This window comes from Peromyscus maniculatus, chromosome 5, assembly GCF_049852395.1.
Source record: "Peromyscus maniculatus bairdii isolate BWxNUB_F1_BW_parent chromosome 5, HU_Pman_BW_mat_3.1, whole genome shotgun sequence".
In the NCBI taxonomy this organism is placed as follows: Eukaryota; Metazoa; Chordata; class Mammalia; order Rodentia; family Cricetidae; genus Peromyscus; species Peromyscus maniculatus.
The window spans coordinates 39,096,667-39,118,369 of record NC_134856.1 but is presented as its reverse complement, the minus strand read 5'-3'; the positions used below and the strand labels follow the sequence as shown (position 1 = coordinate 39,118,369).

Below are 21,703 nucleotides of genomic sequence, written 5' to 3'. Positions count from 1 at the left end.
TTAGCCCTGGCTATCCTGGAACTCAATGTATAGACCAGACTGGCCTTGAACCAGAAGAGATCCACCTGCCTCTACCTCCCAAGAACTGGAATTAAAAGTCTGAGCCACCAACATTAAGAGGTTTTTGTTTGTTTTTCTTTTGGTTGGGGAGATTCAAGACAGGGTTTCCCAGTATAGCCCTTGCTGTCCTGGAACTCACTCTGTAGACCAGGCTAGCCTCAAAGTCAGATCTCTTTGCCTCTGCCTCCCCAGAGCTGGGATTAAAGGTGTGGGCCACCACCCCCCTGACTATTTTGATTTTTTTTTTTTAAACTAACAATCTTGCCTTTGTCTTCCAAGCGCTAATATTACAGGTGCAAGCTATCAAATAGCTACATGTGGCTAGTAGTTACTGTAGTAGATACTATAGGTTTAGGGAAATAACACTCAGAACATTCAATTCAGCAAATGCCCTCTCGTCCTGTGATAGCTGATCCATGGGAAAGTAAATTACACAGATGCCTTCTTACCACTACTTACAAGTTCATAAGTCTCCATTCTTTTTCTTTTCTTTTTTTTTTCTTTTTTTTTTTTTTTTTTTTTTTTTGGTTTTTTGAGACAGGGTTTCTCTGTGTAGTTTTGGTGCCTGTCCTGGATCTCTCTGTGTAGACCAGGCTGGCCTCAAACTCAGAGATCTGCCTGGCTCTGCCTCCCGAGTGCTGGGATTAAAGGCGTGCGCCACCACCACCCGACTCTCTCTACTCATTCTTTCACTGTCTATAAGCCTTTACCTAAATGGTAGTTCCTACCTACAAGGAGTTATTAAACTTGTCAAAATGATCTAATTTGTATACTCAAAACTATCCCCGTTACTTAATCTGAAAGAAACAATTCAGTGTGGCAAGTAATTAGCAGCAATATTCTAACACCAGTCATCTTGATCTGTAGGCATACAAACAGGACTAAAATCCTATTCGTCACTATAGTGTGCTCACCGCTGTGTATGTGTTCATTAAGCTTTGGTAACATTAAGGGATCAACAACTTCACAGACTGTACCTAATGCAGAAGGGGAACAAACTGTACCACTCACTGTAAATGGGATTAGCACACCAGGAGGTGGATTCAAAGAAACAAAGGCCTGGTGGGAAGAATTACACCATGAAGCTTGAGTGCTGTAGGAAGTCTGGCTTCTTTCCCACAAAAAAAGGGTTCCTGGGAGAAGCTGTGTTCAGCTCCAAAGGAAAATATGCTGTCACAGTCAAGTGACAACATGGCTCACTAAGCAAGTATTTGAGCATCTTGAGTGTGAGGTCCCTCCTCCCAGAAACCACTGGAGGGCAGCAAATTCCTGGGATTAGCTGGGTAAAGGCCAAAGACCCCTGCTTGAAAACTTAGCTCTAGAAGAGCCTAGGTAGGAATGGGTGCCAGGTTGGCTCAGACATGAATCATGTTTGTATGGTTTAGGCAAGTCCATCTTTGCATAAAATACCTTATCACCAGGCAGGAATTTACAAATCCCCAACCAATGGCAGTAAGAATGTCACCCACAAGCTCTCACAGACACATTTCCAGAACCAAAGGCAACTGTGATCACACTCCCCTAAGTCTTTATTGAGCAAACATATATCCAAGGTTACTTCTTTGCAACTAGGGCCAGTTTGGTAAATAAAAAGGATCAGAAGGCGAGAATGCCTCATAGTAGTTATCTGTATGATTCACGAATTCCAAAACTTATAGATGAAATGTCCGTGGGCAATGCCAAGACAGCAGGTTCTTCTGTGTCCAAGATGACGGTGTCTAAGGGCATCCCAAGACAGTTGTGCAATCCACTGTAGACATACTGCCCACAAAGATCCAAGCCTGTTATTTTGGCCTCAACTGGCAGCCTAGTCTGATCACCAAAATTAGCTGTTTTGACCCTTTCCCAGGAGCCAGACTGAGGCTGAAGCTGTTTTCTCCCAGTCTTCACTGATCTTCACAAGGAGAAAATAACAGATGTACAAGTACCAAGTACTTCCTGAGATTTCAATCTCACCAGCTCTTGGACACGAGAAGGCAAACAGGTGTACTATCCTACAACCCAAACTGGTTCAGAGTGTGAACAAAGCTTGAAGTCGACGTGGTTTTCAGAAAGTTAACAACCACTTCCAGCACCAGAGTGGGCTTGCATGAGTCTACACAGCAAACCTCACACAGGCCCTTAACAGAACAAGCTATGTGATGACTTGAATCCATGAGATGTTCTCCAAGCCCACTAACAACTGATGGATCAGGTAATCTACCTGAATTCCAAAAACATTCCAGGTCTCTTACACTTCATAACAGAAATCCAGAGATTTACTTTCTATCAACTAGAACAAAGGCCAAAGGTCTTAATAAAACGAAGGATTATCCTTCAAAATAACATTACCAGACTTCTGGCTCATGAAGTTGCTCATCTGTCCTTGCTGGAGCTGAGCCAGATGACAGTAACATGTGACTTATCTATATATTAAAGTATAACAGGTACATGTTTTAAAATGCCCTTTGTTTTTGTTCTTGAAACAGGGTCTTACTATGTAAGCTCAGATAATATGGTACTCACTTGTAACGCCGGGCTAGCTTTGAACTTTCAGCAACTGGCCTGTCTCAGCTTATTGAGTACTAGGATCATAGATGTTCACCATCATGTCCGGCTTTAAAAACCCTTTAACTTCAGCTTCATAGATAATGCTCGACACATTATGAGAAACAGTGTCAGAATGTGACCTGCTATCACACTGAGACATCGCTGAGGGCCGGGAGATAATGTTTTGAGTACTTGGACTTTTTTTTTTTTTTTTAAAGACAAGATTCTGTGAGCCCAGAGTGGCTGCCTGGAACTTACTATGTAGCCTAAAGCTAGCCTCAAATTCAAACTCCCCCTGCATCACCATGCCAAGTGCTCAGATTACAGGTGTCTACCACCACACCAGCTAAGGTAGTTTTTTTAAACAATTCATTTATTGCATCCTGTAGACAAATAATCACTAATGGTTTGCTACAATTGGTGTCCTGGATTAAATATCAATAAATAATGAAATACAGGAGTTTGAATTTGGTAACAAGAGTGACTTGTCCAGGTAGTAGCAGAAATACTCCCACTCAGCTAAAGTAATGAGGTTTTCTTTCAGCCCTTGTTTCAAAGGCTCCACAGCACCATGGCTTCAGGTAGGAAGGAGGCTATCAAGCGGCCAAGACAATTTCTTTATGAGCCAGAAGCTCACCTCCTTGCTTAAAGATTTTGACCATAGTGCTAATATAATCTGAGCAAAGTCAATCAGACAGGCAGTACCTACCTCCTCTAGGAGATGGGTACTCGTACACAATAAGATCCCAAGGGTATCCCAACATTCGGACCCACAAATGAGAAGTCCTCAGTAGGAGGACTTTCATACCAAGACCCTGAAGACTCTTCTTCCCATCAAGCTTATTATTTACTTGAACATTAAGTTCCAGGGCAGGGAGTGATGTTCCTCTTGTGGAATTCAAGAAAGGGGGCACACATTGATCCCATGTCAGTTAAATAAAGGCCTTGCTGTTCATGCTACTCAACAAACAAACAAGGGAACACAATGTTTTCCCTAAGGAAGAATTTTGAGCCACAAGAAGAAATGGCAGCATTTCAGGCCTCTAAAATCAAGTAGCTGGACTTGGTCAGAGGAAAACTTCCCATGAAGGAGCTCCACTGTAAAGACTCCTGGTTTAAACTGCAAATAGCTGTGAACTGTCGTGAGCCATAGCTGTCAACCTAACATTTGCTCATACAATGTACCATACCAACAGGGCTACACCTATCTGCCAGAAGAAGCAAGACTAAATCAATCCCCTACCCCAACCTCCCCTCCCACTGAAGTCCCCATCTTCAGGCTGGCCTGATTGGTATCTTCCCATAGCTTACCAATGAGAGCATTGGCCCTGAGCACCCTTACAGAATGTGGGCCAAGAGGCTCCTAATTCAGAAGGGTTAGGTAACTGGTCTTTGGTGGCTGTGGTCACAGCCTCTGGGCTTCAGGCAATGTCATCTCTGGCTTCTAATCAGTTTTCCTCTCAACATTTTTCTCTTCAGCTACATCTAGCTCAGTCAAGACGCAAAAGCAAAGCTTCTGGGTTACTCTGGTGACAGTAGCTAAATGAAAATAAGAAGCACAGGATTTAGCAAACATACTTTGGTACAGTTCCAATCTAATACCAGAAGGCTGAAAGCTTATCTGTGACTCCTTCCCACCCATCCCTTTGGCACACCAAGCCTAGCTTTGTCCTTTACAACCAACAAGCCTCTCTACTCCACACCCAGACTTTTCTCCCCAGGTGTGGTGGTTCACACCTATAATCCTAGCACTTGAGAGGGCAGGAAGATGAGGAGTTCAGGTTCATCCTCAGCTATATAGTGAGTTCAAGACTAGCCTGGGTCACATAAAATCCTATCTCAAAAAAACAAGCCGGGCAGTGGTCCCACGTCTTTAATCCCAGCACTCGGGAGGCAAAGCCAGGCGGATCTCTGTGAGTTTGAGGCCAGCCTGGGCTGCAGAGTGAGTTCCAGGACAGGCATCAAAAAAAAAAAAAAAACACACACACACAGAGAAACCCTGTCTCAAAAAAACAAAAACAACAACTATAAACCCAACACCAAAAAACAGATAGTGCTTTAAACACTAAAACAGAACACAAAAAAAGTATGATGGGCAGTCAGGTTTTACCCCCTTGCCATTAAGTTAGGAGGAAGCATTGGTAGCCTCTGCATGTACCTGAGCATAAGCATACAGCCAGTGAACAACGGAGTCAAAGCAACACTCACCCAGCACATTCCTAATAAAGAGTGGCCTCCGGGACTCTGGCAGGTAAACACCCATGAAGTAGACAGGGACCCCAGAGAGGGCAATCCCAATGCCAATGAAGGAATTGATGGTGTCACTGAAGAGGGGTATGGCCACCAAAAACAAGGAGCATATGCAGAACACAATGGGGAAAAAGAGGCTCAGCTGAAAGAGAGGTAAATGAGATTTAGTAGGGTGGGATGGAAGATCACAGCCTGATCAAAAGACGCTTTAAGATGAGGACCCTAGGGGCTGGAGAGATGGCTCAGCAGTTAAGAGCACTGACTGCTCTTCCTAAAGACACAGGTTCAATCCCCAGCACCCACAGCAGCTCACAACTGTCTGTAACTCCAAGATCTGACACCTTCACATAGACATACATGCAGGCAAAAAGCATCAATTCAAATAAAATTAAAAATAAATTATTTTTTTTAAAAAGATGAAGACCCTAAATAAATAAATCTTAAAAAGAAAAAAATCAGTCTAAAAAGGGGGCTGGAGAGATGGCTCAGCAGTTAAAAGCACTGGCTGTTCTTCCAGAGGACCTGGGTTCATTTCTCAGCACCCACATTGTAGTTCACAGCTCTGTAACTCCAGTTCGTTCCAAGGGATCTGACACCCTCACACAGACACACATGCAGGCAAAACCCCAATGTACATTAACTAGATAGATAAATCTTTAAAAAAATAATAAATTCCGTTAAAGAAGAGAGCCGGCCCTGCTAGCATGCATGAGCTGTGCATGCTGAGCCCTTCTCGGATACATAGTTCCAAGCTAATCTGGACGACATGAGGCTCTATCTTTTTTCCTTTTTAAAAAGGGAAGTGCTGACCTTGAGAGGTCGAGGCCAGTCAGGCTCTTTCCAGCGAAGGTAGAGCTGTCCAACCACAGACAAGCCCACAAAAAACCAGTAGCTGAAGCTGAAGTAGTTGATGAGCAGGAAGACATCTTTCACGATGAGGTAGATAAGCGTCATGGTGCACTGTGGGGTCGGTGGTGGAGAAGAGCAGTGAGTATCATTACTTCCAGCCCCACCAGGGGATTCCACTATATCAGATCTGAAATGTCTTTACCATTATTAGCTCTGGTTTTCAGTTACTCTTACTTGGCCTCAGATAAATTCATTATTCACATTAACTTTCAAGGCAACATCTCCACCTCTACCTATACTCAGCAACCCCCTTGTTGCAAGCACTTTGGTTAACAAGGTAGATTCTTCTTCCTTTCTGATGGCAGACAGGGAGGTCTTCAACACACCAACCATAGTGGGAATTACCTTGTTAACCTAGAGCTCTTTAGGCCTGGGTCCCAACTACCTACAAGCAAATGGAAAAAATAATAAAACCACCATAGTGATCTGGAGCTTTTGAAAGGAAGATCAGCAAAATGGATCTATATCCACTCAGAGAGGGACAACTACTGGTTTCCTTGTATGAAAATAACCTAGTGGATAGGGCTGCAAGGACTAGCTTTCTTTTTTGTTTGTTTTTTCAAGACAGGGCTTCTCTGTGTAACAATCCTGGCTGTCCTGGAACTCAAAGAGACCGACCTGCCTTTGCCTCCCAGGTGCCACCACTACCTGGCTGGGACTAGCTTTCTAAGACAAAGTCAGACTTACTTAAACTTAAAAAATAGACAATTTCCCCACCTGTCTTTTCAGCCCAATGCATCAATACAGGATTAAAAAAAAGAAAAGCCCCTTCTGAAGCAATATAAGGGAGGCTGAGGGCAAGAAGTCTAAAGCAGTGGTTCTCAACCTCACTAATGCTGTGTGGCCCTTTAATACAGTTCCTCGTGTTGTGGTGACCCTCAACCATAATATTATTTTCGTTGCTACTTCATAATTGTAATTTTGCACTGTTATGAGTCTAATATACAGATAGTCTTAGGTGACTTCTGTGAAAGGGTTGTTCAATCCCCCTTCCCCAAAGGGGTCTCGACCCACAAGTTGAGAACCACTGATCTAAAGCTCAAGAACAGATTAGGCTATGTAAGAAGGCCTTGTCTGGGGCAGGGGAAAATTAATAAATAGTGAACTAGAAGTATAGGACAGTGGCAGAATGCCTGTCTCATATATGGGGCCCTGGGTTTCATCCCAAACACTACTGCAAAGAATGAATTGTACTTCAAATCTTAGAACAAAGCCTAAAGTATAATGTGAATTAGGAATCCTGCATAAACCTGCCCAAGCCCACATTCTCCCAGCAAAGCTTACATTGAACAATAAAGCAGGCACAGGTGTAAAGCGCTCAATATGTATCATGGACAGGAGGTTCGGGAGGTGGCCCTCACGAGAGCCGACGAAAAACAACCTGCAAGAGTATGAAATGTGTCAGCAGCAGCAGCCTTTGACTCAGCCACACTCCTCAGACAAACTAAGCTCAGAGCCCCAGAAAAAAAGCCAGGGGACAGCCTCTCATGCTTCATACACACCTAGCCCATTACTCATACTACCCACAAATGTCTTCAACAATTAGCACCTCACCACTATCCAGGAATGCTCATCCACCATTATCCATTAACCACTCCAGGCCCTCAGCAACAAAACTCATTACCACCTACCAACACTCCCACTTCTGAATCAGATAATGCACCAACATCCCACAGACACTGTGTGTTTCCACCACCAAATGACATTCCAATCCATCCCACTAGGAGTACACCTATTCTGCCATAGTACAAATTTACAGCTTCCACGATGGCCTTTTTTAAAAGATAAGGTCTCCTATGTAGGTATGGTTGGATTCAAACTTGAGATCCTCCTGTTTCAACTGGTATTTGCACAGTCTTTGTTTTAAAAGCCAATCATGGGGGTTGGAGAGATAGTACCCAGTTAATAGTATGTACTACTCTTGCACAGGTGCCCCGGTAACTAGAGTTATAAATGGTTATGAATGCCACACAGGTGCTGGGAACAGTCTATCATCAGAAAGGCCAAAGTACCTTGATGAAGCGAAGATGGATGCATTTAGGCCCCCAAAGCAGGACAGGGCAACGGCAATGGGGATGATCCAGCTGAACATGCCAAATGTCTGGTCAGCAAATGTCTGGAGGCAGAGCAAAGAAGGGACACTCAATACAGAACAGAGTTTTGTAATCTTCCTCCTATATCTATGATCTCTGGACAAAGGCAGTCACTGTTTAACTGCTCACCCTCTGACCCATCCAGACCAATCCCTCACACTGTAGAACTGGACCATTCAGGAGCTAAGCACCATGTGATCCTCATGAGATGAACAGGAGCAAATGAGGACCCCCAAGAGACTCACCACAGCCACGGCATCACTCTTATGGACATCCTGAATGCTCAGCACTGTGTAATACGCCACGTTTGTCAGAATGTAGATGAGTGTCACAATTGGCATAGAAATCCCAATGGCCAAGGGCAAATTTCTGTCAGGACAAGTGAAATAAAACTACCTAGAACCAGCCTCCCCAGAGAATGAAAGCTCATTCAGCACCCACTGGAATTTTCTAACGTTTAAATAGTTCATTGTTGCCAGGTCTTGGAGATGGGCTCCTCTTCCCCACACATCCTAGGGTAGGTATGCTCCTGTGCTCCTGGGCACTTTCCACTGAGGAAGGGAGAGCATTTTCTCTGAAAGGGGGCACATGATTAGTTTATCCTACCAGATTAGGTTCAATGAGTCTCATGTGGCTTTATAACATTCTTGCATCTATGATCTCAGGATAAATGCAAGAGCACTATCCTCTGGGAACTAGAAGATAGGCTGGGGACTCGGTAAGCTAGGAACAACGTAGGCAGCTGAGGCCACAGTCTCACTACCACAGGGCTAAGTCCTGCCGCCTCAGTCCTAGCTGGGTTTGCTGCTGCCCACTAAAGACCTCTCCTCTAGGGAGGACCCTGGGTTCTTTTCCAATGGAACATGAGGATGAAAGCCAAGGGCTTTCCCACATTCATTCACTCCCATCCTAGCCCCTAATGCCTCTTAACTGGAGAAGGAGAGCAGGAAGAGGGGATGAGAGGCAGAGGGAGGAGGTATGAGAAAAGGGCAATTGTGCCCACCATCAGCAGGAGTTCCAGCCAAGATGGAGAATGTGATCTCGCCTTTACCTTTCTGGATTTTCGATTTCTTCTGTTACAAAATTAAGGGTGTCCCAACCTGAGTAAGAGAAGAGGGCAGAGTAGAGGGCAAGAGAGAGGTTTCCCACATCCCACAAGGAACCCTCAAAGGCATCCTGAAAGTGCTCAGTGTGTCCTGTGGGGCAAAAGTGGGTGGGAGACCAGGTAAAAGGAAGAGGGGGGAGGAATATGGAGAAGATAAAGGATTTAGAGGGAGAATTAAAACAATGAAATGAAAGAGAGAGAGGTGGGGGAAACAGGGCAGGGGAAGAAAAAACAAAAAACATCATTTAATACCAAAAGAACAACAATCAGAAACTCCTTGCACTTCACCACCCCACCTACTCTCTCAGGTTGAGTTTTCTTCAGTAAAACAAAAGCATTACTGACTGCACTTCGATTATCACTTCTTCCAAGGCCCTGAGGAATTTCCATTTCTGGAGAGGGACCTCAGTTCTTGCTATTTTGATCTCACTAGTCATTTGACACAAAGAAGTCATTTCTACTGACAACCAGACCTTCTGGAGATTGGCCTTAGCTCAGTTCACTGTACAGTTTGGACTTGTGGGTTTACCAGCCTCTTGGGGAAGATCCCATCACTCTATTGCAGTGGTTGTGGTGTGGTTGTATAGGGCAGGAAATCTGGGGCTATAGAGTAACTGATGTCTTCTTATCTCTTATTGGGCCTTCGGAGCTCCAACCCAAGCCAAAGCAACTGCCATCTTCTCTAGAGGCCTCTGAAGACTGCAGACCTGAAAGCCTACCTAGCTGCTCAGGACAGACACCCAGAGAGCATGGAGTTTTAGCAAGAGTAAGCCTTTTAAGAAGCTTGTCATCACCTGCTGCAAAAAGCCTAGACTTAGGGGTAGAAAGAAGGCTCAATGGCCAATCACTTATACCTCCAGCTCCAGGGAAATCTGACACCTCTTCTAGCCTCCACAGGACCCACTGGCATACACACAAATAAAAAGTTATTAAAAAGGCCAGGCAGTGGTGATGCACGGTTTTAATCCCAGCACTTGGGAGGCAGAAATCAGTCGATCTCTGTAAGTTCAAGGCCAGCCTGGTCTACAAAGCTAGTTTTAGGACAGCCAAGGGCTGTTATATAGAAACCCTGTCTTGGGGGAGGGGGGGCGGATATTAAAAAGAGAGCCTACACCCAGATCTCAACGTAGTAAAAAGATGTAAATGTGCAGCAAGAACTTGCAGGGTATCACCCACTGCACACAGCAGTGGTTCTCTAAGGCACACATTTTGGAAGAAAAATTACTCAATAGCCCAATTTTACTCTAAGATACTCCTAAGATTTCAAAGACATCTAGATGCCTGACTGTAGTTACTTAGTAGTAGTGCACACAAATTTCCTGGGCTAGCTGCTTGAGAATTACCTAGGGCACTTCATAAAAGCATAGCTTTGGGCTGGAAGAAGCACTTGTCTAGCATGCATGTAGACTTGGGTCTCTGGTTCTCAGGACTATGCACACACAAGAACTTTTATACTTTTCAATTTCAAATCAATAGGTCTGAGATGAAGGACTAAGCTCCCCAGGTTTGGGAATGATAAAATAGGGAATTAGCTGTTAAATACAGAAGATATTCTTCGATAAAGACCTTTCAGGACATCTAGGGAAGCCCATTAGCCTCAGTCTACTCTAACCCCAGAATGGAAAAAAGCTTTCAAGAGCTAGTATGTAGCTGGACATGGTAGTATATACCTGTAATCCCAGCACTTGGAAAGCTGCAGCAAGAGAATCAAATATTCAAGGCCACTGGGCTATGTGGTAAATTACAGGCCAACCCAAAATATACTGACATCTTGACTAGCTGAGTTAACATAGTATGTAACTGAGTTAAGGTAGTATGCACACACAAGGCAAGGGGTAGTGGTGCACGCCTTCAATCCCAGCCTTCAGGAGGCAGAGGCAGGAGGGTATCTGAGTTCCAGGCTGGCCTGGTCTACAGAGTGAGTTCCAGGACAGCCAGGGCTACACAGAAAAACCCTGTCTTGGAAAAAAAAAAAAAAAAACATAGTATGCACATGGTCATGCAAAATACTACATTCATAGAAAAAAAATAAGAAAAAAAAAAGAAAGAGGGCTGGAGAGATGGCTCAGAGGTTAAGAGCACCAACTGCTCTTCCAGAGGTCCTGAGTTCAATTCCCAGCAACCACATGGTGGCTCACAACCATCTGTAATGAGATCTGGCACACTCCTCTGTATACATAATAAATAAATAAACCTTAAAAAAAAGAGAGAGAGAGAAAGGAAGGAAGGAAGGAAGGAAGGAAGGAAGGAAGGGAGGGAGGGAGCCAGGCATGGCAGTGCATGCCTTTAATCCCAGCACTTGGGAGGCAGAGGCAAGTGGATCTCTGAGTTCGAAGACAGCCTGGTCTACAGAGCAAGTTCCAGAACAGCCAAAGCTGTTACACAGAGAAACCCTGTCTCAAAAAAAAAAAAAAAAAAAAAAAAGAAAGAAAGAAAAAGAAAAGAAAAGAACAAAAGAAAAAAGAGAAAAGAAAAGCCAACATAGGAAAGACAATGCTCATTTCACAACATTCTGACATTTTGTCAAGAGCTGGCTTTGAAAGATTCCTCAACACAATGTTTAATCCAAGTCCAGATAAACAATAAAATACTGCAAAATGACCATGTGCCCCTTCCCTACTGCCCCTCCTCTAGGAAAGTCAAGTTTTCCCACTCACTACTTACAGACTACAACCAGGAACCAGTAATCTATCCCCCTAAATGACTTCTATGAGTAACCCAATTATACTCCAAGTTTCAAGAACTCCTAGGCCCTTTGCTAGCTCCTGAAATGCTGTTTCCAAAGAAGTCCTGAGCAGAACCTGACATGTGACATGTCCAAATGGCCAAGCCAGCCTGGCTGACCAAGCCCAGGAAGAGATTCAGAACCATGTCTCATGTTCACTGACAACACTCTAGAATATACTCAAAATATGCTGAGAGATGAAGCTAGCTAAGTCCCCATATCCTCCTCAGGGAGCCAAAGAGGTTCCAGGAGACATTGACCCTTCTTCCCACCTCAGCCCCTCTTACCCTGGCACAGTTTAACAAGGCCCATGACAATGATGGCAATGAGTGCCAGGACCTTGGCATACGTGAATGTGTCTTGTACTCGTGTGCCCCACTTGACATAGGCACAGTTCACAAATGTCAGCAGACCTAGAAGGAAAACCATAGTATCACTGGCAGGCTTGAGCTGAGCACACAGACCCAACCTCTCTATAGAAAGCATTTTTCTACCCTCCCTGCCTAAGTTAGAGGAACAATGGGTCAGTGAGAACTAGAACAGGTAAACAGGAGGAGCAGTACACAGGCCAGCTCAGCACCTATAAATGCCCTACGCTGTATCCAAAGACACCAGGGCATGCATGAACACATATATGCTCTAACCTGCCAGAACCATTTTTGGAAATGTTCCCCAGCACCAAGAATGGTTGGCTTCACTTCACCGACTCTTTCCCATCCAGATTCCACAAAAACCCATTAACAAATAAGGTAAATTTGAATATTGATGATCAATATCCATGCTCTGTATGTGTGTGTGTCTGCTATATACTTGACAATTTCAGAGGCATCCTCACTATCAATTCTAACAATTCCCCAAATACAGATGTTTGTTCCCCATCTTACATGGTGTGGACTGCATGGTGACCATTGCTGCTTGACAAAGTCCCAGCATTTTGACATTGCAGACCATACTTCTCCAGCACCTTTTTACTTTCATTTTTAATGAATCTCAATACTAATGCCTTTCCCTTTGGGAAATTTTGTGTGGGCTTCGGTAAAGGATAAAAATGTGTACAATGGAAGCCTCTCTAAATAAAAGAATCCTTTGGAGGCGGGAGGTGGTGGTGCACTCGAGAGGCAGAGGCAGGTGGAGCTCTGTGACTTCAAGCCCAGCCTGGTCTACAGATCGAATTCCAGGACACACTCCAAAGCTACAGAGAAACCCTGTCTAAAAAAAACAAAACAAAACAAAAAAACAAACAAAAACAAAAATCCCCTCACCTTGGAACCCAGAATTCCAATGTACCCTTCTAATTACACCAAACAGGAAAGTTAAGAGATTTACTAAACACACCTGATCCCAAGGAAGAAATGCCTACAATTCAGAGCCAGAGCCTGAGGCCATTAAGGGTAAGAGTTCAGCTAATAACTATAGAGAAATGAGAATGGTAACGTATAAGGGGAAGAGATCTTCAGGACATTCCCTTTAAAGGAGCATTCTGAGAGAACAGGCCCATACAGTAAGACTAAGAAACTACAGTACAGTGTCTGCTCCCCAGCGGCACTTACACACGAGGAAACCAAGGCTGAAAGGGGCTATCACTTCTAATCTTGCATTCCCAAGTCTTCCTACACCCATCTCAATAACACCTAAACCCTGCAGATTACTGATGGCTGTGAACTGCTAGCTGACTGAGGATTAACTCAGAGAGAGAACTCTGTTCCTGAAAAATAAGGACAGCTTTGATCTAGGGGAGAACATGAGATCATCCAAGGGCTTCTACAGCAAGAAGGAACACAGTGACACTTCTAAGTACTGTCCCAAGCTTACAAAAACAAAAAACTTAAAATATATACCTTGTGGAGCTCAGCAGTGGTGGCGCACGCCTTTAATTCCAACACTCAGGAGGCAGAGCCAGGCAGATCTCTGCGAGTTCGAGGCCAGACTGATCTACAGAGTGAGTTCCAGGACAGGCTCCAAAGCTACACGGAGAAACTCTGTCTCAAAAATACAACAACAAAATTATATACCTTGTGGTACTTTGAATGCAAACAGCACCCATAGGCTCATATATTTGAATGCTTAGTCATCAGGGAGTAGAACTCTTTGAAGAGTAGGAGAAGGATTAAGAAGTGTGGCCTTGTTGGAGGAAGTATGTCACTAGGGGTGGGTTTTGAGGTTTTAAAAGCTTATGCTAGGCCCAGCCAGGGTCTTTCTCTCTCTGCCTGTGGATTAGGATGCAGCTCTCAGCAACATCCAACACCCTGAGTGCCACGATGGCCCTGCCATGATGATAATGTGCTATTCCTCTGAAACTGTAAGCAAGCTCCCAATTAAATGCTTTCTTTTATAAACTCTTACAGTCCATTCTCTCAACCACTTGCACGTGCTCACCTACTTATTCCTTTAGGTGTACTCTCCCTTACTTATGCCAGACACACACACACCAAAGGTTTTCTCCTCTTGCCACAGCCATCACCAACATCTACTTCCAAGGTCTAGCTCAGCCCTTACTCCCTCTGAAAATCTTCCCCAATTACACTGGGCAGTTCAGTCCAAATTCCCTCTCATCTTCACATTCCCACTTCATAATACTTTAGTATCCAGTCCTGGGAACATCTGATTCCAGGTCTCTCCCTAAGGTATCTCAGTCTTGTTTCTGAAAGACCACCAACTCAAAGGGCAACAGCTTATATATAGTCCATCTAAAGCTCACAGTCCAGCAAAGAAGGGAATTGATGAACCTTAGTTGGAGGCAAGGTAACAGCTTTCAGTTAACAGCCAGTTCCTGGGGCAAGTCTCCACTCAAAAGAACAGTGCCCAGGGCCAGCTGTGAAAATGACCAAATGTGACAGAATAGCCTCCATCATGTTTTAAGAGCTTCTCTTAATATGCTGTCAAATAGGGCTGAAGAGTTGGCTCAGTGGTTAAGAGCACTTAGCTGCTCTTCCGGAGGACCTGGGTTCAATTTTCTGCATCCACATGGTGACTCACAACCACCTGTAACTCCTAGTTCTAGGAAAACTGATGCCCTCTGACCTTGATGAGAACCAGACACATATATGCCAGCATATACTCATACACATAAAATAAAAATAAATATTTAAAAAAATAGCTGGGTATGGTGGCACATGCCTTTAATTCCCCAGTACTTAGGAGACAGAGGCAGGGCAATCTCCGAGTTCGAGCTTAGCCTGGTCTACAGAGTGAGTTCCAGGGACAGCCAGGGCTACCCAGAGAAACCCTGTCTCAAGGTGGGGGACAAGTGCTGCCAAATAGTACAGGTGCTCACGAGCAGTCATTTAAGGTGGACACATAATGAAGCAATTATATGGAGTTGGGGACACAGTGGTTAAATGGGTTGATAGGAGAGGGGTACCCCAAAGGAATGTGTGCTGTCGAAAAATCTTCATGGAGATCAACTGCTGATCAAAGTTCTCTCTTTGGCTAAGCCTGGATCAGCTAACATACGTAGTTAACAGCCACCAGTAAACCACAGGCACCAATACAATAAGCACATTTTGAGGTACTTGTGCATCTGCTTCTTAGGACTTGCTCTTTTTCCCCTATCAAAGGTGGATTCAAGCTAGGCCTCTAGCTATCCCTCCCAGAATGCCAAGAAAGTCAGTCTATCTAGTGGCAACAAGGTACTCTGAGAGTCTAGAAATACACCAAGTCAAAGTCCATAGAAGCCCTAACTAATAGCAGAACAGAGACCACACGCAGAGGAGGGAAGCAGGACTACAAAATCAGAAAAAGGCATGAACTTGTGAGAAAAAGACCGAAATACAAGGAAATGCACAGAAATGAAAAGACAGAGACTAGGATGAGGTAGAAACAAAGAAAGGGGAACAAGGGAGAGAGACCAAAACTGGACACCACAGGAGAGAGACCCAGAAGCCTAGCGGGACTCCCTAAATAGGCTTCACCCCCTCAGCCCAGGTGCTCCTCCTACCTCCCTCTCCTCTTCTGCAGTCCTCCTACAGTGCGGTCCTTCCTATACACAAGGAACTACACCCATCCTGCGGTGAAGAGTGGCTGACTGTATTCACAGAATGAGTGAAGGCATGCCTCAGGAAGTCCCTGCAGGCCCAAAGCCATCTGGCCAGTAAAGCTGACTGTGAGAAAAAGAATAAAGAGCTGGAGAGGAAAGAGCCTTTTTTCTATGGTAGTCTTTTACATTTATTCACCAAGCACATATGCTTCTTTCTCAATGAAAGTAGTTAACGAGCCATAAGACACTTGCCAGAGGGAGCAGGCCAGTAGGATGAAGTAAGTCAAGTGCCTTGGACACAAACTTTAATAAACACTCCTCCTTTCTCTCTCTCTTTCTCTCTTTCTCTCTCTCTCTCTCTCCCTCCCTCCCTCCCTCTCTCCCTCTCTCCCTCTCTCCCTCTCTCCCTCTCTCCCTCTCTCTCAGGGAATCCAGCACAGGAATCCCAGCGTAAGTATATCCTCAGAGCAGGCCCCAGGCACCTAGCTTGCCTAATGCCCTCAGTCCTGCCAAAGAACACAGTCTACCAAACAGAAGCCAAGTCCCTTGACTACTTGCCTGCTTCTAATTAGTAAACAAAATTTCACCACAGACCCACACCCCTTATGCTTCCAAGATTGCCCAGCCCCATCCAGCTTACCAGACAGTCTGGAGACCAGGTGCTCAGACTCCAGTGATACAACTCAAACCCTCCAGCTTTCCCTCTTTTGATCATATTTCCATGATTAGACCTTTAGGATAATCACCTATCTGCAGCACTATTGACATTTTGGGCCAGTAAGACTATATATCCTGTTTGGCCTTCAACATCACTCCTAGCTTCTACTAGTAGATAACAGAAGCACTGCTTCCCAAAATTGTTATCCCAAAAATGTCTCCAGATACCGCCAAATGACACCTTTGAGCCAAACTAACCTCCCACTGAGAACCACTACTTTAGGACAAGTAAGACAACCTGAAATCCCACCACCACCACCAATTGCTTAGATTTCCCTAACTGTAACATGAGAATGCAGTGGGATGCAGATGGAAGGCAGTGGCTGAAGCAGCAACATATTCAAGGTCATACCTTCAGAGGTCAACAAAGCAATACAAATGCAAGGGCTAGAGAGAGCACAGCAGGGCTTGCTGCCCTTGCAGAGAACCTGAGTTTGGTGCTCAGCAGCTTACAATCGCCCTTACCACTGGCTCCAGGGACTCCAACACCCTCTCTGGCCTCTGTGGGCACTGGCATACATGTGGCACACATTTACACTTCACACACACACACACACACACACACACACACACACAGGCAAACAAATCTTAAAAAAAATAATAATAATAAAAGTAGTACATAGCCAAGAATACAAGTGCACGCCTTTAATCCCAGCACTAAGAAGGCAGAGGCTGGCAGATCTCTGTGAAGTTCAGGCCAGCCTGGTCTATATAGAGAATTCTAGGCCAACCAGGGCTACCAAGTGAGACCCTATCTTAAGAAAGAAAGAAAGAAAGAAAGAAAGAAAGAAAGAAAGAAAGAAAGGAAGGAAGGAAGGAAGGAAGGAAGGAAGGAAGGAAGGAAGGAAGGAAGGAAGGAAGGAAGGAAGGAAGGAAGGAAGGAAGGAAGGAAGGAAGGAAGGAAGGAAGAAAGAGAAAGACAGAAAGAAAGAAAGAAAGAAAGAAAGAAAGAAAGAAAGAAAGAAAGAAAGAAAGAAAGAAAGAAAGAAAGAAAGAAAGAAAGAAAAGCAATACAAATGGGAAAGGCAACATGTCTGGATATGAAATGAAAAACCAGAAAACTGCAGAAGTGGACTGGGGAGCACATACTACATTTAAAAGTAGCAACAGCTGTTTAAACAGGTTACTACCCAAGAGGCAGGAATTTGGATTCAAATTGTCAGAACTCTTGATTTTTCAAGAGAAAGTGCATGCTCTAATTCTCTGTATTGTGTTTTCTGTTTGTCATGTTAGAGACATGATCTTGCTACGTAGCTCAGGCTGGCCCAGTCCTCACTATATAACCCAGACTGGCCTTGAACTCAAAGCAATCCTTCTGCCTCACCCTCTCAAGGGCTGAGATTATAGAAATGTGTTACTACACCAGTCTAAATTCCAATTTTTCAAATGCTGACATTAAAATTATTTAAAACACAGTGAATGGTAAGGAGGATAGAAAGAGAAATATAATATTGAATACAATTGAAGTGCATTACATACATGTATGAAAACACAATGAAACCCATTATTTTGTACCAAAAAAAGTATGTACTTTACATACTTTAAAAAATGGGGAAAGTCAGAGATTTATAATAAAACCCTGTCTCAAGAAAACAAAATAAGTAAGTAAAAATAGGAAAAGATCAGAGTCAATGTGCTCCCTGTCTCTTGCCATGTGAAATCCTGTGCTGTCTTGGGACTGAACTGGCAAGAAGGCCATCATATTTGTAATCTGTTGACCTTCAACTGGAATTGTGAGCCTATTATTATATTTTAATGATTTTTGTTTGTTTGTTTGTTTGTTTGTTTTTGGAGACAGGATTTCTGTGTAGTCCTGGAACTCACTCTATAGAGGAGTCTAGCCTCCAACTCAGAGATCCACCTGCCTCTGCCCTCCCTACCCCAGTCCTGGGATTAAGGGGTACGCCACCTCCTACCCCTACCCAGCTGAGCCTTTTAATTTAAAAATAAAAACTTAAGACAGGCATGGTGGCCCATGCCTGCAATCTCAGCACTCAGTAGACTGAGTGAGGTAGAGATGGATTATTTACCAAGTTCCAGTCCACCCTGATCTACAGAGTAAGGAATAAATAAATGAATGAACAAACAACTAAATAAACAAATAAAAACTGTGCAGGCCTAACAAATCTATCTGTGGGCCAAGCCTGGCCCTTGAGCAACTATCTTACAGACTCTGCCCCACAAACGAAGATATGAAGTCTTCCTGAATCCTATAGTCTAAAATGAAACTTTGTCTAGCCTGGCATAGATATAACTTCTTTTAAAGAAAAAAGACCTAAAGCTAGGTATAGTGGCACATGCTTTTAATCCCTACACCTGGGAGACAGAAACAGTTTAAGGTCCACCTGGTCTACATAGTTGAGTGCTAGAACTGTCAGAGTTACACAATGAGACCTTGTCTGAAAAACTTAAAATTTAAAAGTACTTATTTTTTATTATTTCTAATTATGTGTGTGTCCCTACATATGGGTTATGTGTATTTGAGTGTAGATAACCATGGAGGAGAGGCAGTGGTTACTCCTGGAGCTAGAGTTATTGAGATGTGAGCCACCTGATGTAGGGACTTGGAACTGAAGTCAAGTCCTCTTAGGACAAACAGTAAGCACTAAGTGTTTTGTTTTTGTTTTTGTTTTTTAAGGATTTTTTTTAAGATTTATTTATTTATTATGTATATAGCATGTATGACTTCAGGCCAGAAGAGGGCATCAGATCTCATTACAGATGGTTGTGAGCCACATGTTGTTGCTGGGAATTGAACTCAGGACCTCTGGAAGAGCAGTCAGTGCTCTTAACCTCTGAGCCATCTCTCTCCAACCCACACTCAGTGTTCTTTATGGCTGAGCCATCTCTCTAGCCTCTGGCTAGAAATTCTTTGTGCAATCTCCCAACCAACAAGGTGGACTCTAATGTCTCAATTTCCAAACTTCATTCTCCAACCTATCTAAGGCCTCATGCAGGATCCAGTGCAGATCTTTCATTTTTCACCTCCTAACGTTTGTCTCCTGAGATCATGCTGTTCTCAGTGTCATTCCAAACAGTCTCTCTTCACCACATCCAAGCTCTGTTTAAAGTTGAGTCTATGACCCAAGTTCCAAGGAAGGAAATAAGCAGAATCCCAACACCTCATTGGTTCGAGTGCAACATGGTTTTATGATTTGTCCTTACTTCTAACAAGTTCATGTCCTCAGATCTGAATTCTGGAAATAGCTGAGTTTCTGTGATAGGGAACTCATAATACTGGTCCTAAGAAATCTGGGTAAAAATACACCGTGAGGGAAAGAGGACCAGAAACCCCATGGCTATATTTCAAAGAGGTGATGTCACTCCTTCAAACAAAATATAAAATCTTGGAAAATATAAAATCAAGAAAACAGAGGAAGAATCAAAACGGGGTGGGGAGGCGAGCAAATGAAAATAATCTTCTATGTGTCAAAAGTTATAGGGGCTGGAGAAACGGCTGGGCATTCAACAGCACTTGTTATGCTTGCAGGAGTCAGGTTCAGTTCCCGGCACAAACATGGTGGCTCACAACCATCTTTAAGTACAGTTCTGGGGGATCTGGCCTCCTAGGCTGGCCTCTGAGGGTACCAGGTACACATGCATGTGGTGTGGTGCACGGATATATATTCTGGCAAAACACTTATATACATGTATAAGATAAAAAAAATAAATACATCTTAAAACAAACAAAAAAAACCTCATGGAGCTGGAGAGATGGTTCAGTGGTTAAGAGCAGTGGCTGCTCTTCCAGAGGACCCAAGCTCAATTCCCAGGACCCACATGGTGGCTCACAACCATCAGTAACTGCAGTTCCAGGGGATCTGCATTACACACATGTGGTACATAGACATAGATGCAGGCAAAACACCCATACACACAAAAAAATTTTTTTAAATCCAAATCATATATATATATACCAGTCCCTTAGACGTGGCTGCTCTCTGAATTCACACTGAGGCTGTCAAACCAATGCAGTCACTATCTGATGCTCAGGAGCACACATGTATAAAACCTTCTAAAAAGCATGAACAATTCTACAGTCCTAGAATTTGTATAACTCAATGCCAAAAATATGCAGATGCTCTAAAATGATCTTTAAATTTTATTACATTTTAGTGTGTGTGTGTGTGTGTGTGTGTGTGTGTGTGTGAGAGAGAGAGAGAGAGAGAGAGAGAGAGAGAGAGAGAGAACGAACTCTCACTTATGGAGGTCAGAGCACAACTGTGGGAGTAGGTTTTCTCTTTCCACCACGCGGGTCCCAGGGATTGAATTCAGGTTGTCAGCCTTAGCAGTTGAGTGCCTTTACCTGCTGAGATATCTCACCAGTCCTGATTTTTGTTGTTATTTGCTTGTTTGAGACAGAGTTTCACTAGGTAACCCTGGCTGGTCTGGTACTTGATATGAAACCCAAGTTGGCCTTGGCAATCCTTTTGCCTATGCTTCCCAAGTAATGGGATAATGGGTGTGAGCTACCAAGCCTGGTTCATAAAATTACTGACTGGCTTTTTGTTTTGTTTGTCTGATTGCTTTGAGACAGGGTCTTACTATGTAGCCCTGGCTAGTCTGGAACTCACTATGTAGAGACCAGGCTAGCCTCAGCTCACAGAAATGACTGTCTCTGCCTTCAAAGTACTGGGATTAAAAGTGTGCACCACTACACCTGCCTAAAACTTTGGTCTTTAAAGATCTCAGCAAGTCCAGAAACTGGTGAAAGCCTATTAGGCAGAGAGCTGAAAAAAGAAAAAGAAGGACACATAGCTGAACTCCACCTTTCTTCCTCCTCCCAGGGGTATCTATTTCCCCTGTCTCAAGGGATATGGAGAGATCACCTTTATTGTTTGCCCTTAACAAACCTCTTAAAATCAGGAGGCATAGTACACTTTTTTGCTAACTCAAAGGTATTACTGATCTATTTTTAAAGTTGTCAATAAACTATATATATATCCAAAGTTTTTGCGTGCAGAGATAAAGAACAGAATATGATTAAGTACTTCTGGCAACACAGTACTAAGAAACACAAGATTCTGTGCTAGCTGACTAGCTCTGCAAGGCTGGCTAAGTTCAGAGCAATCTTCTCTCATTTCCATGATTTCACACTGAATATCCTTTTCTCCACCCCTAAAAGAAAATAAATAAATAAACAGGGCTCCCCCGGAATCTCTCACACAGGATGGAAGCCATCCTCCTTTTAGTGGCAGCAGGCAGAGCTTGTTTACAAAGTCAGTGTAAAGAAATCGGAAACACCAGCAGGAAAGGCCATCTGGATGGTGCCTGCTGCTTACAACAGGCCACAAAGAGCAGCGGTGACAAGGAAGAGGGTGTCCTGTGGGATTTGGGAC

At 43.7% G+C, this 21,703-nt stretch overlaps 1 protein-coding gene across 6 annotated transcripts in view; it reads right to left on the bottom strand.

The window, feature by feature from the left end:
* Positions 1–1,571: 1,571 nt before the first annotated feature.
* Slc7a6 (solute carrier family 7 member 6) overlaps positions 1,572–21,703 on the bottom strand; it is a 32,413-nt gene continuing 12,281 nt past the window's right edge. For all 6 annotated transcript variants that reach the window (XM_042277618.2, XM_006986842.4, XM_042277621.2 and 3 more), the window contains 8 exons: positions 11,959–12,084; positions 8,893–9,037; positions 8,087–8,210; positions 7,761–7,864; positions 7,033–7,129; positions 5,650–5,799; positions 4,798–4,981; positions 1,572–4,128 (listed from right to left, as the gene is read on the bottom strand). In XM_042277618.2, the coding sequence (XP_042133552.1) occupies positions 4,034–4,128; positions 4,798–4,981; positions 5,650–5,799; positions 7,033–7,129; positions 7,761–7,864; positions 8,087–8,210; positions 8,893–9,037; positions 11,959–12,084 (1,025 nt within the window). In that variant the 3' untranslated portion in view covers positions 1,572–4,033. The remainder of the gene's footprint in view (positions 4,129–4,797; positions 4,982–5,649; positions 5,800–7,032; positions 7,130–7,760; positions 7,865–8,086; positions 8,211–8,892; positions 9,038–11,958; positions 12,085–21,703) is intronic.